Consider the following 20,220-nt stretch of genomic DNA (forward strand, 5'->3'; position numbering starts at 1 on the left):
GACTTAAGGAACTTCAAATCCAAATTAACCAATTCCATCGAAAAAAGTAGATATTGTCCAAGATTTCAGTTTAATTTGATCTTGTCGAGCAACACAACTCCCACCTCGACAGAAAACGTCTAGTAATTGATGAACTCTGACGAGATGCCAGTCGAGGCTTGGAAGTTATAACAATGACACCCAGGAGAGCTACTGTCAGAGCAGCTATAAGGTGGAAATGTATCCTGGGTTTCTTGTTTTTTCACTTAAATGTATCATTCAGAGCTCAAATATAGAGCAGCTATGTCCGACTCAAACAACTTTCTGAAGAGAGCATAGATAGTATGGATTAGGCAAATATTTGTTCTATAGGAGATCTATCGATGATAACTTTATTTGAGATTGAGATTTTTTCAACAAAGTAGAATCCGATGTGGACGACAACTTTGAATAGCCTCGAATATTTTCGGATCTCAAAGCTAATATTGAATAAGAATTTATTCAGACACCTGCTAACACTCGCTGATAGGAATTTCAACATTTGTTAAGGTCTTTTTTTGACAGATGGTAGATCTTATCAAAATAAGTCGTTTAACCAAAAATTGTCTATATAAAATATCCAAAATGGCTGAGATACAACCACTGGAAGTTCGACAAAATTTCATTGAATTTTAAGTACGGGAGTGTGGAAGATGACTCCGGCATCGCAAAAACGAAACATAAACATATGGCTGGACAATAAATGGTTCAGTACTAAGTTCATCGGATTAGATACATCAGGTCACTTTTGAATCATAATTGTTGTATCGTGTAATTTAGGGTGAGAAAAAAATGTAGAAAATCGAGGCAGTTTCTTGAAAGTGCTTATGTAAGTAGTGGTGAAAAAGTGCTATGATGTTTGCCCATTTCATCCCATTTTTACGACGGTTGTTGGAATGTTTGAACAAGAAGATTGTAATTCCCATTGTGAAAAATTCGTGAATAATTTAGACGAATTTTATTTGTGAGATTTTGAAGTATTAATCTATTTTTGTTACACTTGTGTCCCGAAGTCTCTTCTGTCAGCTGGTATCGAAATGAGCCATTTCATAATATCGTGTAAGTTACTAAAAAATAATGAGAACAATTCGGCAATCCTAAGTTTTCATTTTCAATACCATGTAAAAATCGAACGAGCTAATATCCCAAACGAAACCTTCAAAAACTGTATAAAGGCAGCTTGAAGATCCTAGAAGTCTAAGTTCAATTCAGAATCTTACTACATTCACATAGTTTAGTTCAGACTGTTACTTCAAATCGCTTAGTTTATATTCTCAGTAGTCCTTTAGTATGTTATTCTATGTTAGGCTTCACCTCAATAGAGCTGTCCAGGTGACAGCGACACTGTTTCCTTTTCAAAAACTAAGTGGGCTCAGAAAGGACTACAGCAATATTTGCGTGCGGGAATGGATTAGCAGGGGTTTTTCCTGCACGCAAATATTATAGAGTAAATTAAATTCTATCATGTTTCTATGCACAGAACGTCAACGATGAGGAACTCATAGTAATGACATGCAGAATTACGTCTGTCATTATATATGAATTAATCAAATGAGATATGATATGTTGCGTGAAATGGATAGATTTATATATTTCAAGCGCTTGTAGAAAAAATATTGTTCCTAACTCTTGCGGAAAGTGTCTTGCCCGCACTCAACTGCTTACCCGAACTCTGCTTCGCATCGTTCGGGCAACTGCCAGTTCGTGCGGGCAAGTATCACTTTCCGCACTTGATAGGAAAATAACTATTACAATGCTGCAAAGTTATTGATGTAGCCTAGTTGTTCTTTCTTTCAATGTAGTAGCTTGTTAGACTCCGCATTGATATAAATATTTAAATGCTGGGAATACAATAAAAGCACTTGTAGTTTTTCATATTAGTCATTTAATGTATACAAACAAACACTCTGAATAACTTTAGCATTGAAAACTTAAAACAAAAAACTATAAAATAAAATAATACATTAAGTATCTACGTGATATTGAATCAGTTGCAAGAAGTTCATCCCTCTTCGATTTTCGCCGGTCTTTCTTCTACTGGGAATCTTAGCTCTGGTTTGTCCTTCTTTTGATGCTTTATCTTGTGGTTCTTTTTGCTGAAAAAAATAAAATATCATAACATAACATATGCTTTATTTCGCAGTTTAGGTGGTGTCCATGAGGGTTGAAACCTTTTCACTCTGAAGCCACTTAAGTTATATCTGTAAATGGTAGCAACGCATTTTTTTGCGTGACGGTATCATGCCCATGCGCGATAGATAATAGTAGACTGATGGTAAGATGAACATTTTGAGTACACCAATTCTTTTTTACGGAAATTGGCTCATGTCTCCCTAACCCATGGGAGAGTTGAACAAGGGGCGAGAGAGACTTGATGAGTTTGTTTATCAGGAAAAACAAAGAAAGAAAACAATTTTCAATGACCAACGATTGTCTATGTTAAGGTTTTCATCATCAGAGGTATCAGCGTATGAAATACATATGATATGTATTCTATATGTATCTATATGTATTCTATTTCAGAGTCACTCTCGCCTATTTCCAAGATGTTTTTTACTTTTTCGAACCTTGAACAAACTGACTTTCCGAGGGCAATTATTGAACATTATTTCACTCTGTAGTAGGCTTTACTCACCGTTGGAATTTCCGGATAATGTATTCCTGGCAACACGGACATACGCTTACATGGTGGTAGAGCATTAATCCTCTGGAATATCAATTCGGCTTTCATCCTCATTTGGTCAGAAGTAATCAGTTTCATAATGTTTTTGGTTCTTATCTCTAACATTTTAGTTGGCTGAACACCTTCCATCGGTGTATCATTCAGTATTTTTATACACTGCAAGATCCAAAGATCCAATTACCTATCATTCTTATTATTGAAGAACAGTTGAAAATAAGCAATGGATACAACAAAATCATATTAGTTAGTTGAACAGAGGTTCTGGGTATGTAATACTCGGAACGAACTGAACCTCGCCCTCTATAAATGTTGGAATAGATGTTGAAACTTATTTTGTTCAATAAAAGACCTTTATTATTATTATTATTATTATTATATCCGTTGAAGAGTTCAAGGGTAATTGAAGTGGTTCCATTTTTCAACATGAGAACAAAAATGTCAGTAGTGATATGTGCAGAGCTCTTTTAGAATATTGGAAGGATAGCATTTCATGTTATCTATAGAAACTTTTCAGTAAATAACAGCATGAAAACAGTATGCCTCCTGTGGTCGTGTTGCTTGCGTCTGTGTGCAATATGAATTTTTCACTGGCCTGGAGGGTAACTTAGGATAGGTGCTGTTGTTAGAGCTTACTTTGCTACCTCAATTTCCATAGATGATGCCTTAGCCCAGGCTTTGGAAATTGAGGTGGAAAAGCAGGTTCAAACAATAACACCTCTTCCAGGTTACCCCAAGCAACACAACCATAGGAGTGTCTCAAATTCAAAATGACCCTCAATTAACACTGAACCTTCGATTCGTCAAATCCTCATCTTGCTTTCACAGATACTCTATAAACATAATGTAACGTTTTCTTCTCTTAATTAAAACGTCCAACTTATTAAAATTATTTATTTACACTTAATACACATATAACTCACAAACTAACTATTACACTACTATTTATTTCCACTCTTGTTTATTTCCACTAGTCGCTTGCACTGTAACTGTACTTGTACTTGCCTACCTGCTCCTCCGCTGGGCTTATATAGGCGCCGGAAACATTCAGGTACCTTCGCGAACCTTTCGCGATTCTTCCAGAAGGGAGTGACCGCCCTGGTTCTCGAAAGGTCCGACCGCAAGGGCCGGACTGGTTACACTGTCCCCTCCTTAAGCCTGTTCTGTCCCAGAACAGATTTAGTGAATTTCTCCGAGGACCGTGGCGAAACTTGCACTCATCTCCATTCCTACAGTAGCCGTTCTGATGGAAGTAGCACTCCACAGTTTTTCCAGGCTCCCTGGCCTGCTTTGGGTTGAAACTGCACACCAGGATCCGTATACCAGTCCCCTGAAATACCACCTCCAGCATGCTTCGCACAACTCGCCAATTCAGCTGGTCCAATCCACAACCGAGCTTGGGAACAGCTAATTTCCTAACTCCAAAGCGTTGAAGGTCTTCTTTCAAGCTATGCAGTGCCGTCCATAGATTCTGATAGGTTGGCTTCTGATAGGAATGTTGCTTTGTGACTAGGTAATAAATGAACCGACCTTCAGCCTCCAATTTCAAAACTTTTCCGATTCTTGGCTGCTGTCGCAATAGTTGTTCCTGACGTCCAAATTTATTTCTGAATACTCTGGCTATTCCTTTGCTCATACGTAGGTCCTCCGCTACGCAATGAGCGAGGGAGTATTCCTCAGACATGGTAAAGAGATCTTGATGTACTTCCTGTGTAACGCCGAACCGTGCAACGCGTGTCTCACCATAACAATCCATAAACTTCTGGTAATCGCTTCTACCTTGCATCGGGGCTTCCACAAGACGTACCTCTTCTTCGTCCTGCGCGTACGGGGCTAATCGGTTGAAATGGACAACCTTTGGTTTTCCTCTGGGGAGCTTCCTTATCCGGTAAACTACATCATTTATCCTCTTGATTATTTCATACGGTCCCTCCCACTGTCTCTGCAGCTTTGGTGAAAAACCTTTCCTCCTTTGTGGATTATGTAGCCACACCAGATCTCCAGTGGCGAATCCACCTTCAATAGCCTTGATGTCGTAGCGCATTTTCATTCGGTCACTTGCTTGCTGCATTTGATTGCGCACCTTGCCATGTATGTATTCCAGCTTGTTCCTTAATTTACTAACGTAGTCCTCCCCAGCTACGTCTTCTTTAGGCTTACATCCAAACTCTAAGTCGCAAGGCAGTCTTATTTCTCAGCCGAACATTATACTGGATGAAGTTTCCTTGGTAGATTCTTGAACCGAAGATCTATATGCCATGGTGAATAGATGTAAATATTCATCCCAATCCCGCTGGTGATCAGAAACTACTTTGGCTAGATGTTTTCCCATGGTCCGATTCATTCGTTCGACCATGCCGTCTGATTGTGGATGAAGAGGTGTTGTCCTTGTTTTGTGAATTCCCAATTTGCTGCATACTTCTTGGAATAACTTCGATTCAAAATTTCGGCCTTGATCACAATGCAGCTCCAGAGGTATTCCAAATCTGCAGAAGAATTCTCTGACCAATTTATCAGCTACCGTACTTGCCTCTTGATTAGGAATACCGTAGGCTTCCACCCATTTCGTGAAATAGTCCATCGCTACCAAAATGTACTTGTTTCCATGGTCTGTTTCTGGAAAGGGGCCAGCGATGTCGATAGCTACTCGTTCCATGGGAGATCCGACGTTATATTGCTTCATTGGTGCTTTTCCTCTACCATAAGGTCCGTTAGCAGCAGCGCAAACCTTGCATCTTCTACACCAATCTTTAACGTCCCTCTTACAATTTGGCCAATAAAATCGCTGCCTGACTTTTTCCAATGTCTTGGTTATCCCGAAATGTCCACCTGAAGTTCCGTTATGTAGTCTGGTCAGAATGTCTGTCACACGGCTCTTCGGCACAATCAACTGAAGTCTCTGCTCAGTTCCATCTTCATTTTCCCAGCAACGTTTCAGAAGACCTCCATCAATCTTCAATGTTTCCCATTGTGCCCAATACGACTTTACATTCTGGCTCAGTCTGGATACCTCTTCCCAAGTAGGTCGTCTACCGCTCTTCTTCCAACTCAGGATTACTTTCAAGTCGTTATCTTCCTCTTGTGCTCTTTGAATTTCTTCAGGTAGCCAGTCGTCTTCGATTACGGTGGTCCGCCTTAAATCGATCTTTTCTTCCAGGCGCGAACAATGGCTGCAATTCTCGGGACAAGGTCTTCTTGATAACGCGTCTGCATTGCGATGGCTAGTCCCCGCTCTGTGTTCAGTGTCAAAGTCATACTCTTGCAGCCTCTCAATCCATCTAGCCACTTGTCCTTCCGGGTTCTTGAAACTCAGGAGCCATTTCAAAGCAGCATGGTCCGTTCTTAGTAAGAATTTCCTTCCGTACAAATATTTGTAAAAATGTTCTACGGACTTGATGACTGCTAAAAGTTCTCTCCTGGTCACGCAATAATTCCGTTCTGTTTTGGACAACACCTTGCTGAAGTACCCGATGACTCTTTCCTGTCCATCCTGGACTTGCGATAGAACGCCGCCAATGGCTGTATTACTGGCGTCGGTGTCGAGCACAAATTTACCTTCAGCCCTTGCGTAACTCAGAACTGGAGCTGTGACCAGAGCCTTTTTCAATCGTTCGAAGGCTTCAGCGCAATCATCGGACCATATGTACTCCTGTCCATCTTCCGTCAATTTCGTCAGCGGCTTGGCAACGTTGGCAAAACCAGATACAAATCTTCTATAATAAGTGCAAAGGCCTAAGAAACTCCGCAACTCACTCTTGTCTTTCGGTATAGGCCATTCCTGCACTGCCTTGATCTTATCCGGATCAACTTTCACACCTCCCCGTGAAACTACGTGTCCTAAATATTTCACTTCTGTTCGAAATAGATTACACTTTTTAGGACTTAGCTTTAGGTTGGCATCACGAAGTCGCTGGAAAACCTCGGATAGGTTGTGTAGGTGATCTTGGAATGATTTTCCTACTACTATTACATCATCAAGATACACCAGACAAGTTTTCCAGGAGAGCCCTCTCAATATTGTCTCCATCAGACGTTCAAATGTGGCAGGAGCATTACATAGACCGAAAGGCATGACTTTAAACTGCCACAGACCCGTTCCAATACTAAAGGCAGTTTTTTCTTTATCCTTTGGATCCAAGCCAACCTGCCAATATCCACTCTTCAGATCCAAGGTGGAAAACCAACGTGATCCCGAGAGTGTGTCCAGGGTATCGTCAATTCTCGGTAAGGGGTAGCTGTCCTTTTTCGTGGCCTGATTGAGCTGCCTGTAGTCTACGCAGAATCTAGTGGTTCCATCCTTCTTTTTCACTAATACAACGGGCGATGTCCAGGGGCTATCGGACGGTTCAATTACACCTTCTTTCGCCATGTCTTCAATAATCCTTTCAGCTTCTTCTCTTTTTGCCAGAGGAAGACGTCTAGGATGCTGTCGGATAGGTTGTGCATCACCAGTATTGATCTTATGCTGCACAACATCGGTTTTCCCTGCTTTTCCATCCGTAGCAAAAACGTCGGAGAACGTTTGAACCAATTTCCTCACTTCGAGTAGTTGATATCGGTCGAGCTCTTGACATTTTGAAGTGAGGAGGGACACCAGTTCTTCAGAATTCCTTTGCGATTTTGAGACATCTGCAGTACTTATTCCACCCGAAATATGGTACACAGGTACACCACGTCCAATCAAGGTATCCTTCTTCAGGGTGACTGGAAACATGTTGACATTGAGCAATCGGATGGGAATGCTGTCTCTTACCCTTACCAAGGTCTTCCCAAGTAATAGTCCTTTAGCTAAGGTTGTATCGTCAGAGGGCTCAATTACTCTCACGCAGCCACTCCTCGTTACATCCTCACATCTACCAGTCACTATGCCTTCAGTTCGGCCCGGCAACGTGATGTCCTCGGTCGAATCCGATATATCTTGTCGTCCACATCATTGAATGGAATCTCTTCACTTCCTAGCCGAAGTACATCACTCTTCATATCCAATTGACATCCAAGCTTCTTAACAAGGTCCAATCCCAGAATAACTTCTTCCGTGATTCCAGCTACCAGAACTTCGTGGCTAACTGTTGTGTTTCCCAATTCAATAGTGGAGACGATCGATCCATAAGTCGGTATTTCCTGTCCAGATGCAGTTCGAAGTTTGATCCTAACTGGGCGAATCTTGAATCCTTCAGCAATTTCTGGACGCACAATGGTTTTAGTCGAGCCAGTGTCTACGAGTATTTTCACACTTCTATCATTTATCTTTCCTGGGATAACTATGCTTGATAAATCCTTAGACATTATTCCTCGGATTATCACTTCGGGGGCATTTTTGGCTTGGGTCGATTTATGCCCCTTATCACCGACCCCTTTTAGTTTCCCTGCTGAGACTCTTTTTCCAATTCTGGACAGTTTCGCTTAAAATGCCCACTTTTGTTGCAGTTCCAGCACACAGCATCCTTTTTCCTAACTTGTGATATTCTGCGGATTTCTTCTCTGACAATGTCCTGAATAGATCGGTCTGTGTCTTGGACTTGTCTTACACGAAGGTGTCCTCTATGTGAAGCTTGCTTTGCTGCCTCAATTTCTAAAGCCTGGGCTAAGGCATCATCAATGGTTCTAGGGCGTGCTAGTCTCAGGGCTTGTTGTATTTCGCTATCCTTTATCCCATCCACGAATGTCTGGATTGATAGCTGTTCCAGGAAGCTATCTGGAGCAGATGGATAAGCCAGCCTGACTAATCTCGCCACATCAGCTTCAAACTCCTGGAGATTTTCCCCTGTTTTCTGCACTCGGTTCTTTATTTGTGCATGGTATACTTGTTGTAAATGAGCATCACCATATCTCATCTGAAGTTTCGATGTAAGAACTTCGTAACAGGCTTGTTGACTCTCCGGGATCGTCTGCAGAATGTTGAGTGCCTCTCCTCGTAGAGCTATTATTAATGCCGTGGCTTTTTCGTTATCGTTCCAATTGTTCGCCAGCGCAGCAGCTTCAAACTGTTTTTGGTATGTCGACCAGGGTATTTTTCCATCAAAAGTTGGAGGCTTGATCTTCATTCTACTACCTTCGCCGTCATTTTCCACTTTCGCTGTGCTGTAGGGTGTTGAAGCCAGAATATCTGTTCTGTTTGACATTCTTTTCAAGGAATCTATGAACTTGGAATGATGTTCAATTATTCCTGCCATTTCTTCAAACTTTCCGTTAACCTTGTCAAACTTTTCATCAACTTCGTCAAATTTTCCACTCACTATATCGAATCTCTCGTCCACTTTATCGAATTTTTCATTTATGGTTTCCAGTTTCTCATCCAATTTGTCTGTAAGTTGACTCACCACATCATTACAATTCTCCCTAATCTGGTCCATTTTCTCATTTAATTTCTCATCAATTTTCTCATTTAATCTTCTGGAATTTTCTTCCATTTGTTCATTCAACTTACATGAGTTCTCGTCCATTTTCTCATTCAACTTACAAGAGTTCTCGTCCATTTTCTCATTCAGTTTTCGAGAATTTTCTTCCATTCTTTCGTTCATCTCACTCAAAAAGTCCATTACCGCTTGAGTCTCCATTGCGTTCTGTAATCTTGTGGTCACTGGCATGAACAAAAAACCGAAAATATTTATTTAATTCGAGCGATGTTGAACCTCACACGTGACACCAATGTAACGTTTTCTTCTCTTAATTAAAACGTCCAACTTATTAAAATTATTTATTTACACTTAATACACATATAACTCACAAACTAACTATTACACTACTATTTATTTCCACTCTTGTTTATTTCCACTAGTCGCTTGCACTGTAACTGTACTTGTACTTGCCTACCTGCTCCTCCGCTGGGCTTATATAGGCGCCGGAAACATTCAGGTACCTTCGCGAACCTTTCGCGATTCTTCCAGAAGGGAGTGACCGCCCTGGTTCTCGAAAGGTCCGACCGCAAGGGCCGGACTGGTTACAATAAGTAGAAATCATAAGATCCACTGATGTATATGTGTGTTGCTACTTACTAGTGCTATGAAGTCTTCCATTTTTTCATCCGGTATTTTGATAGCTACCTTCTTACAGTTCCTGAGCTCTATTCTGGCGCCATTTTTGTTTCTGTTCAGGACTTGAACCCTTATCATGAGGAACATGGCATTGACTGTCCACTTATCGTCCTTGAGAATGTAAGCTTCCCTCAAACATTTGGTAGCATAAGCCTTCGAAAGCTCATATTGTTTCTGGTCGAAATGCAGTCTTGATAGTTCATGATATAACCATACAAGTTCTTCGCGGCACGTGGCGTTTCTTACTCTTTCTACAATGATGCGGCACTGTTTTCTATGAAAAAAAAATCCTTCAGATGAAAGATAATACGGTTTATCAAAAACATAGGTCAATGCGAAAGCAAATTAACTACAGGCTATCTAATGTCTAAAGTGGCAAACTGGTCATTGTATTCCTAGTTCAAATAATAACTGTGAAGCTAAGAGACAGATTACAGCACAAAACCAGAATATACAGCACTGTAATCTGTGCTCGTAGGTCGCCATGTTATTGCAAAATTTGCCAATTGTCGCTATTGTCCTGTTAGACTCGCTGTATTCTATCTGCGTTTTCAGCGCCATCTATTTGTCAAATGTGGCAGACAGAGACCAAAATTGTATTGTATTTGATACTAGATATGAGTGCGTTTACTATCTTTCTTCTGTAAAATTATAGATTCTAGCGATGTCGCATAGTTTTGACATTAGTGACATATCATGTGTGCCAAACTATCTCAAAAACTCAAGAAGATTATACCATAGCCAACCGAATGCTTCTATAAAAGTGAATATCATTTCACAGATCGTAATATTGGAGAAATTGAATAAAGAAATATTTGGTCACTAATCAATATCTTGTTCGTCATTTTTGTATTTGTAATTTGCTCATGTGTGTAAGTCTCTTTCTTAATAAACTTTTCAGGGTTTTCACTCCCAATCTCTGAAACAATAATTTGGCTTCACTTCTTTTATAGCATAAAACTCGTAATATCAATAAAGATATTATAGATATATGGAGACCAAAAACTTAATCATATAGTCGAGTCTATGATGTGGACCTCACGCTACACTAGTATCTAGCGGCGAATTCATACGTGGTAGCCCTCATTGTCGCTATTGTCCTTTTAGAGTCACTGTAGTCTAGGTGCGTTTTCAGCGCCATCTAATTGTCAAATGTGGCAAATACAGAACGAAATGTAGTCGGTATTTGGTACTAGATGTGAGAGTGCGTTTACTATATCATTGGGACATATCATGTGTCCCAACCTATCTCAAAAACTAAAGAAGATTATACCGTAACCAACCGAATGCTTCTAGAAAAGTGAATGGACTATATACAATGCACAAACTCACTTTTTGTCCAAGAAGTGAGCTCTGAATTGTACGACCAGCGAATCAGCGGAACCCTGTTTGTCTACAGGTAATCCTAAAAAAATCGCTACTCTTGTATACTTCTGCTCCTCACTCATAGAACTCCTGATTGTTTTTGCCCCATAAAAACCATCTCTCACTAGGGTATAAAGCTGAATCAGATATGCATTACGATTTGGAAGGCTCTTTTTCGGTGTAGCCTCGCAGAACAGATACATCTTTTCCGCTAATTCAATGGTTTGTCGCAGTTTTTGTTCCTTGACTGCTTGTTTGATCCTCTCTATCGTGCTCTGAGCTTCTGTCTCGCAGTATTTCATCATGGTCCTCTCACGTTCCAGCTGTCGTTCTGCGAGTTTGCCACCTGCTTTTGCATCCTGCAGCCTTAGCAGAAAAAAAGGCCGTCTAGCCCTCAGCAGTTCCTTAAATTTGATTCGAAAAATATTGGGGTATATAGTCAAAAAAGGCCGTCTTTGATTTCTTCAAGGCAACTTTCTACTGTGGATCAAAATTACGTGAAACTCGTAAGGCCATGAGTAGGAGGCTTACCTGATTATAATGAATGTATTTCGAAGATTTTTTTACTAAGCCTTCTATTCTCTTAACACCATTATCGTTTGGAGATTTTACAGCAGGGTCTACTTTCATTCTTTGCAGAAAACTCTTATCGTGAAACATTTTATCCAAGTATCTTTCAGACATAAGATTTCGAATATTTGTTGTGTACCTGGAAGAAAAATACTTATATAGGATATCGATTCTCTTATTTAATTAACTGTCCTATCAAGAAGATAGTGTAATGTCGGCGAATAATATATTAAAAAAAATTAAGAGCGTGCAGAAAAATTATTTAATTCCAAAAAAAAATTTTCGACTGGGACTGGATCTCGCGTCTTTTTGATTGCTGATCAAGTGCTCACAGCACTGAGCCAACAAAGAGCACGGTTATTACCTTGATATCTAGCGAAACCTTCAGAGGGTGTTTGAGGATCTCCTACCACTCAACAGAATTGAAAGAAAAGCATAAAAAAATTCAAATAATTGAACTCAAGAAGAGATTCGACGTCTGTGAATAAAACATTCATGGAGATAGTTGTATTCTGCTTATTCTGCTTTTCATCCGTAAGTTACGAATCTATAGCGTACGATCGATCTGTATGTGTTAGATTGACAGATTCGTAAATAATGCAATTCTGGAAATGTTTCTGTAACTATCTCCTTGACAGTGTGTCACTTTGAACTACTTATCGTAAATAGTAACGGATTCCTGTAAGATACAGACCACCAAAAACCGTCCAGAATTGAAATTCTCCTGTAAGCTTATGGAAAGTTACAGATTGGCTTACAGATGAAATCAGAATACCACCAATACCATAATTCTGTAAACAAATTCGACATCTTTTTCTAACAGAATTCACTGCATTCAACAGCATAACGCAGGAAATATATCTAATGGCGCATCTGACTCTATGACTCTGTATGAAGAATACTCTTATTTTACAAAACGTTCAAATATTCATTAGATAGCGTCCAACTTAGTTCAAGAGTTGAGTTTTTTGAATTTTTGGTATTTTTACGGTACGTCATGCTCATAATGAGAAAACTGGAAGACGTGAGTAATATTTTATGTTCAAAAAAAACATCAGATGAATTAACAATTATATTTCGAAAAATAACATTTTTTTTATGGATTTTCAACAGCCTGTATATGTCAAACCCAACCGAGTCGGAAAAAAAGGTGAAGGAAAAAAATTGTCGGTATCCTGAACGAAGATTACTGCTAGACTACAACATATTCACTAGCTACGACAAATTGTTTCAAACTCCTGTTGACTTTCTTAACATTATTCAAGAGATACTAAAAATGTTCTATATTGTTGCAGAATTTGAAGAAATTGAAAAAAATCGGATGACGTTTGAAGATATCATCGACTTGATAAACTTTAATTTCACGAATATTTGCCAGAAGGGGTTATGAGTTACAATCTGTATATTAATTGAACTACTTTTCGTTGAGTGATTTCTGAACTGTCTTCGAATGAAATATTCAAAATGGAACTTTATATATGAATAATTCACAATAATAATCATAATCTTACCTCTGTATTGGCCTGAAAGGATATTCCCTCATCGGGGGTATTTTTTCATTTATATCCACAACACTATGGAGGCTTTCCTCGATGGAAGAACCTTCGTTTAACAAACTATGACCCACCTCATCCAACTTCTTAGATGAAGAAATGGAGGCCAGGTTGGCTGAATTGATCGACTTTTTATGATCTTTCTTTGGTTTATGATCACCTGAAAAAAGAAAAAAACACTCAAACAAATATGAGTCATAACTATTTATCAAAGACTGCACCTTAATTGGATTTTGTCAGAAGACAACCTATGACCCATCGAAAAAGTTGTTATATCTCGGAAAATATATCGATGAAAAAATTTCTGCGGCATAAAATGGTAACAAGATCATTTTAATTTTTCGAAATCCCATAGACCGGTCTCAGAGTCAAGTTGGAAACCCATCGGAAAACAGGAAATACCGAAAAATATATGGGTTTCGAATTTCGCTCAATTCCGTGAAACCTGGACAAATATGTGCGTACACAAATTTGCTCAAACTTGAAATAATACTCATATAATTTTTTCACCTGGTATATCTAATTTGATTCTGGGTGCGGCCAATTGATTTGTCATCTGCTCGTCTTTCAACTCTTTCCTTTTCTTCTTGAACTTGGATATAGGCTGATATGGTTTGGATTTCTCGAAGTTTCTTTTCCATGCCAGCTTCCGAATTATCAGGAAATGGTCTCTCAGTGGGTGGCCCGCCCGAGAACCTACATTATTCCTTATAGCGTCTTCGCACTGAAAAACATTGATGATGGAGACTATATCAAAGATACAGGGTGTCCAAGTTTGAGTGCCTATCAGACGTTTCTGGAGAATTGGACATATTTGAAAACTGAAAATTGGGATTATGATGTTGTTCGAAATTCTCTACTGAGCTCAAATATTTTTGGAGCCTGAGCACTTCCAATTATAAAAAGTTATAAAAATTCATATATCCATGATATATGAATGAGTATTCAATGATGTATATTCCGTATTATGTTATTCCTATTTTGAATATCTTAAACACAAACTATTTTCACATTTTCGAAGTCGAAGAATGTAAAAATATTTACAGGGTGGGCAAAATTCTACTGAGGGGATCTCGAGAACTATAGCAGCTAGAAGAAAACGGATGGTACATTCTCGAGCTCTTCTTTCATCATTAATCCAAATCTGAAAACGAAACCGTCCTATCATTTCTAGATTTTGAGTCATAAACAAAAATTGGGATTTTGACGATTTCGAAAAGTTCTCATAACTTTTTTGTATTTGAAGTTACAGATCTGAAACTTGAACCATCTTAGTCACATTTATACGTAGATTCTACTGACGAAGCCTTCTTTTCCAACTAAAAATAACAAATTCAATGAAAGACTGCTTTCAAAAAAACGAAAGTTCGCGTTATGTTTCGAAATGAAAAAATATTTGGTGCTCGGCAGTGAATTCTACGAAAAAAAGGTCTGTAGAAGGTTCAATTTTCAGATCTGTAACTGCGAAGACAAAAAAGTTATGAGAACTTTTCGAAATCATCAAAATTCAATTTTTTGCTAATTACTCAGAAACGGGTTTCCCCATTCTTTGTTTTTCTGAACAAGAGCTCGAGAATGTGTCATCCGTTTTCTTCTAGCTGCCATAGTCCTCGAGATCCTCTCAGTAGACAACGAATTTTGTACATTTCCTGAATTTTGAAAAACTTGCCAGTGTTCTAAATATTGTGTCAAAATTGGGATTAAGATTTGCTCCTAACTTTCATTTTTCAAATTAAAACCCTGATTTTTTATGATTGCGTCGGAGTCTGAGAAGTGAAATAATGATAGTGTCCTAATAATATTTCAAATTTTAATGCTCTCAAAATGAATAATTACTGAGTTATTGAGGATTTTTGATGTCGTACGTAGAGTCAAATTAATAAAATCTGCTTCATATCAATAGTCTATGGTCATATAAGAAAAATTTTCCCAATTATCCGCAAGTGACAGACCTCTTCTCTGAATTCATTTGAAAAAAAACGCAATGTATAGAATTCGAATGAATAAAATTTCAGATGAAATTGTTAGATCTGTCACTCGTGAATCATTGGGGGGATAATTTATCTTATATGACCCTAGATTATTAATACAAAGCAGATTTTATTAATTGGACTCTACGTGTACGGCATGAATTCAGAAAACCCTAATTAACTCACTCAGAAATTATTCATTTTAGGAGCATTAATGTATTAAACACTATCATTATCAACGCAATCATAAAAAAAGGGTTCTCATTTGAAATAAGAAAGTTATTGTCAAATCTTTATTCCAATTTTTGACACAACGTTTGGAACACCCTGTGACAAGTTTTTCAGAATTCATGAACTGTACAATATTTCCACATTCTTCTACTTCGACATCAATCAACATTACCATATATAGCTGGAAAATGAATGGTTCAATATATCCGAGTCTATCAGATTAGTTTCATGTTTTGTCACTCGCAGAATGTGAAATATACTCTAAAATAGCAACTCCTCTATAGTCTATCCAAATCCAAGAGGCCAGCGTAAACAAACTGACTAACGCGTGATCTTATTTGAGGTACTCCTCTTATTGGTCAAAGCTTCAGGAACGCCATATTATCTTTGCAGGCGGGAGTAAGAAGCCCTCCGCAGAACCGCATTACGTTTGATTCATCGATTGTATGCGTAAGCGTATTGTTGTGCAGAACTGCAGAGGTCATTCATTGCTTTTTCTTTCGTAAATTGGTTTATAGTTGTAGCAAGTTATTCAAGTTACAAGCATTGAAGATAATGCCAACTGCTGAGGAATCGCGTGTTGACTTGAGTCCTCCAAAAAAGAGACGTCTGAAACGACACTTCAATGCCGAGATAAAAGAAATGATTTTGAATACTTATAAAATTGAAATTATTCAAAATGCAGGAATGTGTTTAAAGGACGTAGAACTCCGAGTTGCTGAGAGACTTGGCATTGGAGCTCGAAGTGTTAGGAGAATTATTTACGAATACATAAATTCCGGTGTTCTATCACAGCCGGCAACAAATCAAAATCGGACCACCAAATGGGAGTCCTTATCAGATTTCGATAAAAATGTAATACGGCGAAAAGTTCACAGAAATGAACACCCGACTATAGAGAAAGTATTAAAAATAGTTAATGAAGACTCGAACTTGCCAAATTTTAAGAAGAGCACCTTCTCTATTATATTGAAAAAACTTAATTTCAAATATGGACGTCGCCAACGCAACAGTTTTTTGATGGACCGTGACGACATTAAATGTTGGAGAAGAAACTATCTCACGAAAATTAGGGCCTTCCGTGATGAAAACAGGAAGAGATTTACTACTTGGATGAAACTTGGGTAAATGCCGGTCATACTAAATCCAAAGTGTGGACCGATGAAACAGTTACATCTTCTCGGCAAGCGTTACTTGCTGGACTATCTACTGGATTGAAAAATCCGTCTGGTAAGGTCTTGAATTTTGAGTTTAACCCTCGGTTTCATAAAGCTTGATCAGAGAATCAACGATCGATTGACGGATGAACCTCAATTAGTTTTCAGTCGATAAGTTGGTCATAAGCATTCTGAATATCATTCTTGCGCCAAATAATTATCTATACACGCCCATTTAATGATTCTCAACTGCTACTCCTCAAATATATTCGGAAATATGAGAGTTTCAATGATTTCCTTCGGGAAATCGAATGCCAAATCGTTGATCGAGCCATCAAAGTTTTGTGAAACTTGATGTAAGTACCTTTTTGGTGGAAAACAATTTCAACATTCTTTTTAAAATGAAGTGAATATATTTTTCCAGGCAAAGGGTAAAGAATTATAGTGTATCATATTGGCAGTGACACTGGTTTTTAAACTGGAGGACTCTGGACTTTCCAATCCAAAAAAACTGGTGAGTACCATGAAGAAATGGATGGTCAGTCCTTCGAAAAGTGGTTCGAGGGTATACTTCCTAAATTGGAGGAAAATTCTATAGTAGTTTTAGATAATGCTCCTTACCATTCAAGGAAAATGGGAAAAATTCCTAATTCACAATTCAGAAAGAGTGATATCCAACAATGGTTGAGGGAGAAAAATATTGATTTCACCCCTGACCTCATAAAAGCGCAATTGTTGAAGATAGTTAGGCAGAACAAAGAAAACTTTGAAAAATACATCGTGGATGAAACCGCAAAGGCCCAAAATATTACTGTACTTAGATTACCGCCCTATCACTGCGAACTGAACCCTATTGAATTGATTTGGGCCGATGTCAAGAATTTTGTGGCAGATAAAAACACCACATTTAAAATGGCTGACGTCCAAAATCTTTTTCAAGAGGCTCTCTCACGGGTTACTTCCGAAAGATGGAGAAAGTGCGTGGAACAAAAAGTTGAGGTGGATATGTGGAAATTGGATAATATCATGGATGATATAGCACCAGTCATCGCCAACTTAGAAGAAAGTTCTGCATCTTCTGACGACACTACGGACTAGTCACTTTTACAAAAAATATTGTTACACATTTATATACATAGTATGTATTAAAGTGGGAACTTTAGATTAATTGTTCATTACTGAGACTCGTAGATAAGCATACATATTTTTCACCGGAACTGGAACACTCAAAAAGTTTTAAAATATAACGCTCTCGGAATAAAATTTATTAGTACACCTCTGCGTTATCACGTTCTTCACGCGTGATCACTGCATGCTGCAATGTTTACGGCTGGCCTCTTGGATTTGGATATACTATAGTAATAAATGAGAACATTTCATCCCGCTCTTTGAGGTGGCGGTTCCAGATGTGATGTTGAAGTGGCGGCATAATTTTATATTTGTATAAGGTCTGTAAGTATGTTGATATAGAATGAGTAGGTATATGTTTATAATAATAATTGTAATATGTGCTTTAAGTATGTTTGAAAGAAAATTATTCTGAAACTCATTCATATTTGAAGAGGGGAGTCAAATCTTTTTTTGATATTCGAAAGAGTATTTCTTGAATAGTATGCCCTTGTAGGTAAGGTCTTAACTCACATGCATGGTCCCCAGCACAAAGTTATCTGGCTTCTTCCTGATTGGTATCTTATTCAAATTATCCACCATTGCCTGCTCAAACTGACAGCAGAGATATTTAACGAGACATTCGGTCGCGAAAACATATATATTTTCTGGATCTGAAGCTTTAAGTGTGGCTAAATCCTTCAGAGCGTCGTTATATTTACAAGCTTGTGCTCTATATCTTGCTCGACCAAGGAGTGCTCTCACATCTTGTGGCGACCTCTGGAGTGCTTCATCAAAGTATGGCAGGGCTGTGAATTTAAAATTACGTATTTCGTGAACAGGAGCGACTTCACTCTCATCTTGTTTTTGGAGAGTATTCTGAACACTTTTCTGTGATTTTGGCATTTTTTTCTTGAAGAAAGCATCAGAAGTACAGAAGTTGGTTTTGCCTACATGGAACGTAAAATATGTGGAGGATATGTGAATATATCTCTTAACTAAGTTTCCAGCAAAACATGAAGGAAGATCAAAATAAAATCGTTTTCTTCCTCAACTTCCGATCGAAAACAATCTTTCCTTATGGACGATTTGCCTTTTTGTACGTTTCCAGAGATGTTTGCACAGGCCGATCTACTCTTATTCATATGTAGTATTGATGTAAAAGTAAAGAATAAGATGACGCTTTGAAAACTCGAAAAAACAAAACAATTTGAAGCTCATATGGATACAAGGACACTGACATCAGATACAATGAAGGACACTGTGCTTTGCAGAATGAATAGAAAACCCAAGAGTATTCAGCACAATCATTTGTAAGTTTTCAAAACCTTCAATGAGGAAGCAAATAAGCAGCAAACACCACCTGAAAAGTTTAATGATATCGCTGCAATTTTTAGAAACTAAACCAATCTTGCTAATCGTCATCTACCTGAAGATATCGTAGAATCAACTAATATGAACTGAAAATCGTAAATGAATCTAGATGAAAACAATATAAATATTTCAACTTTGGTATACGAAACGTAACACTACCTGCCTCATATTATTTTTCAAACTCATTGATACTTTTGTGCCTCTGTTAGCCATAATGAAAGTCAGCAAATGCAGGAACAGGACGAGATAACACTTACCAATCAAGAAACTAATCTACTACTAGCTGCACATTAATCCCCTTACTCTTTTCCTGAAAATATAAGGTCCTCTCTTGACCACACTCTCAAAGTAATTGAATTCATTCACCACATTTTCAAATAGATCATTTTACTCACATTTCTCATACTTCTCCAATCTTCCAAATTTAAGTCCGAGTTCCCTATAAACACAGAGTGCATTATATATATCTGGTTTGTCTAAAGGCATCCGATTCAATCAGGAAGGAAAAATATCATCAACACAATGGAAAAAATGATATATTTTCAAATGAAAGTTTGGAAATAAAAACTTTATTTGAAAAATTGTTTGATTTGAATGTCAAATTGAAAGTGAATAATGGAAGAAGATATGCCCTCTCTGTTCTAGTTGTGAACGATTTAAGATAATGAACGTTTGCCATATTCGACTACACTCTCACAATGAAAACGTATTTTCTTAAATTATATTTGTGGTTTTAGGTTGCTCTAAGCATTTTACAAATCTTGAAATGTCCCCGGCTCTCAAATCCATGTACTATGAAAGAAAATTTATATTGTGTTTTAAGGTGAATTTTGACATTATTCAGGCCTTTTTTCGTGTTTCGTACATTATAACGTGCGTTCGAAAAAATTCGTCGTAGGCTATGGAATTTTAAACATTGAAATTCGGTGTCTGAAGGTAGGTCTTCTCTTGAATTACTTCGTCTTCCAAAAATGTGAACGATGATGACATAAACCTACACATCGTTATTTTGTATGGAAAGGGGAAAGGCATTTTTAAGGAAAAGTTTATTTCGTCCAAAGTGCGAAAAGCATTTCTTCCATTGAGTCAGATCACAAGAATCCAAAAAATCTGAGGCGGTTAGAAAAACTCTTGGTTAAAATTTTAACCGATGTCCACTAT

At 38.1% G+C, this 20,220-nt stretch overlaps 1 protein-coding gene across 1 annotated transcript; it reads right to left on the minus strand.

Moving 5' to 3' along the window:
* Positions 1-1,982: 1,982 nt before the first annotated feature.
* LOC123309476 (outer dynein arm-docking complex subunit 4-like) lies at positions 1,983-19,661 on the minus strand. The gene is made up of 9 exons (XM_044892619.1): positions 19,455-19,661; positions 18,220-18,494; positions 13,731-13,944; positions 13,179-13,380; positions 11,629-11,806; positions 11,065-11,501; positions 9,694-10,006; positions 2,654-2,857; positions 1,983-2,114 (listed from the first exon to the last, which is right to left on the minus strand). Exons 1-9 carry the CDS (start codon positions 19,543-19,545, stop codon positions 1,983-1,985), a joined length of 2,046 nt encoding a protein of 681 aa, XP_044748554.1. The 5' UTR covers positions 19,546-19,661.
* Positions 19,662-20,220: the final 559 nt, after the last annotated feature.

The sequence above is a fragment of the Coccinella septempunctata genome, chromosome 3 (genome assembly GCF_907165205.1).
Source record: "Coccinella septempunctata chromosome 3, icCocSept1.1, whole genome shotgun sequence".
Taxonomy (NCBI): Eukaryota; Metazoa; Arthropoda; class Insecta; order Coleoptera; family Coccinellidae; genus Coccinella; species Coccinella septempunctata.

Excerpts from the sequence above, each read along its gene's own strand:
- LOC123309476 (XM_044892619.1), bottom strand. The coding sequence starts at position 19,545 with ATGCCTTTAGACAAACCAGATATATATAATGCACTCTGTGTTTATAGG. Across the intron at positions 10,007-11,064 it reads GCTCACTTCTTGGACAAAAA|AAAACAGTGCCGCATCATTG; the intron begins GTGAGTTTGTGC and ends TTTTTTTCATAG. Across the intron at positions 2,858-9,693 it reads TGGAAGACTTCATAGCACTA|TGTATAAAAATACTGAATGA; the intron begins GTAAGTAGCAAC and ends TGGATCTTGCAG.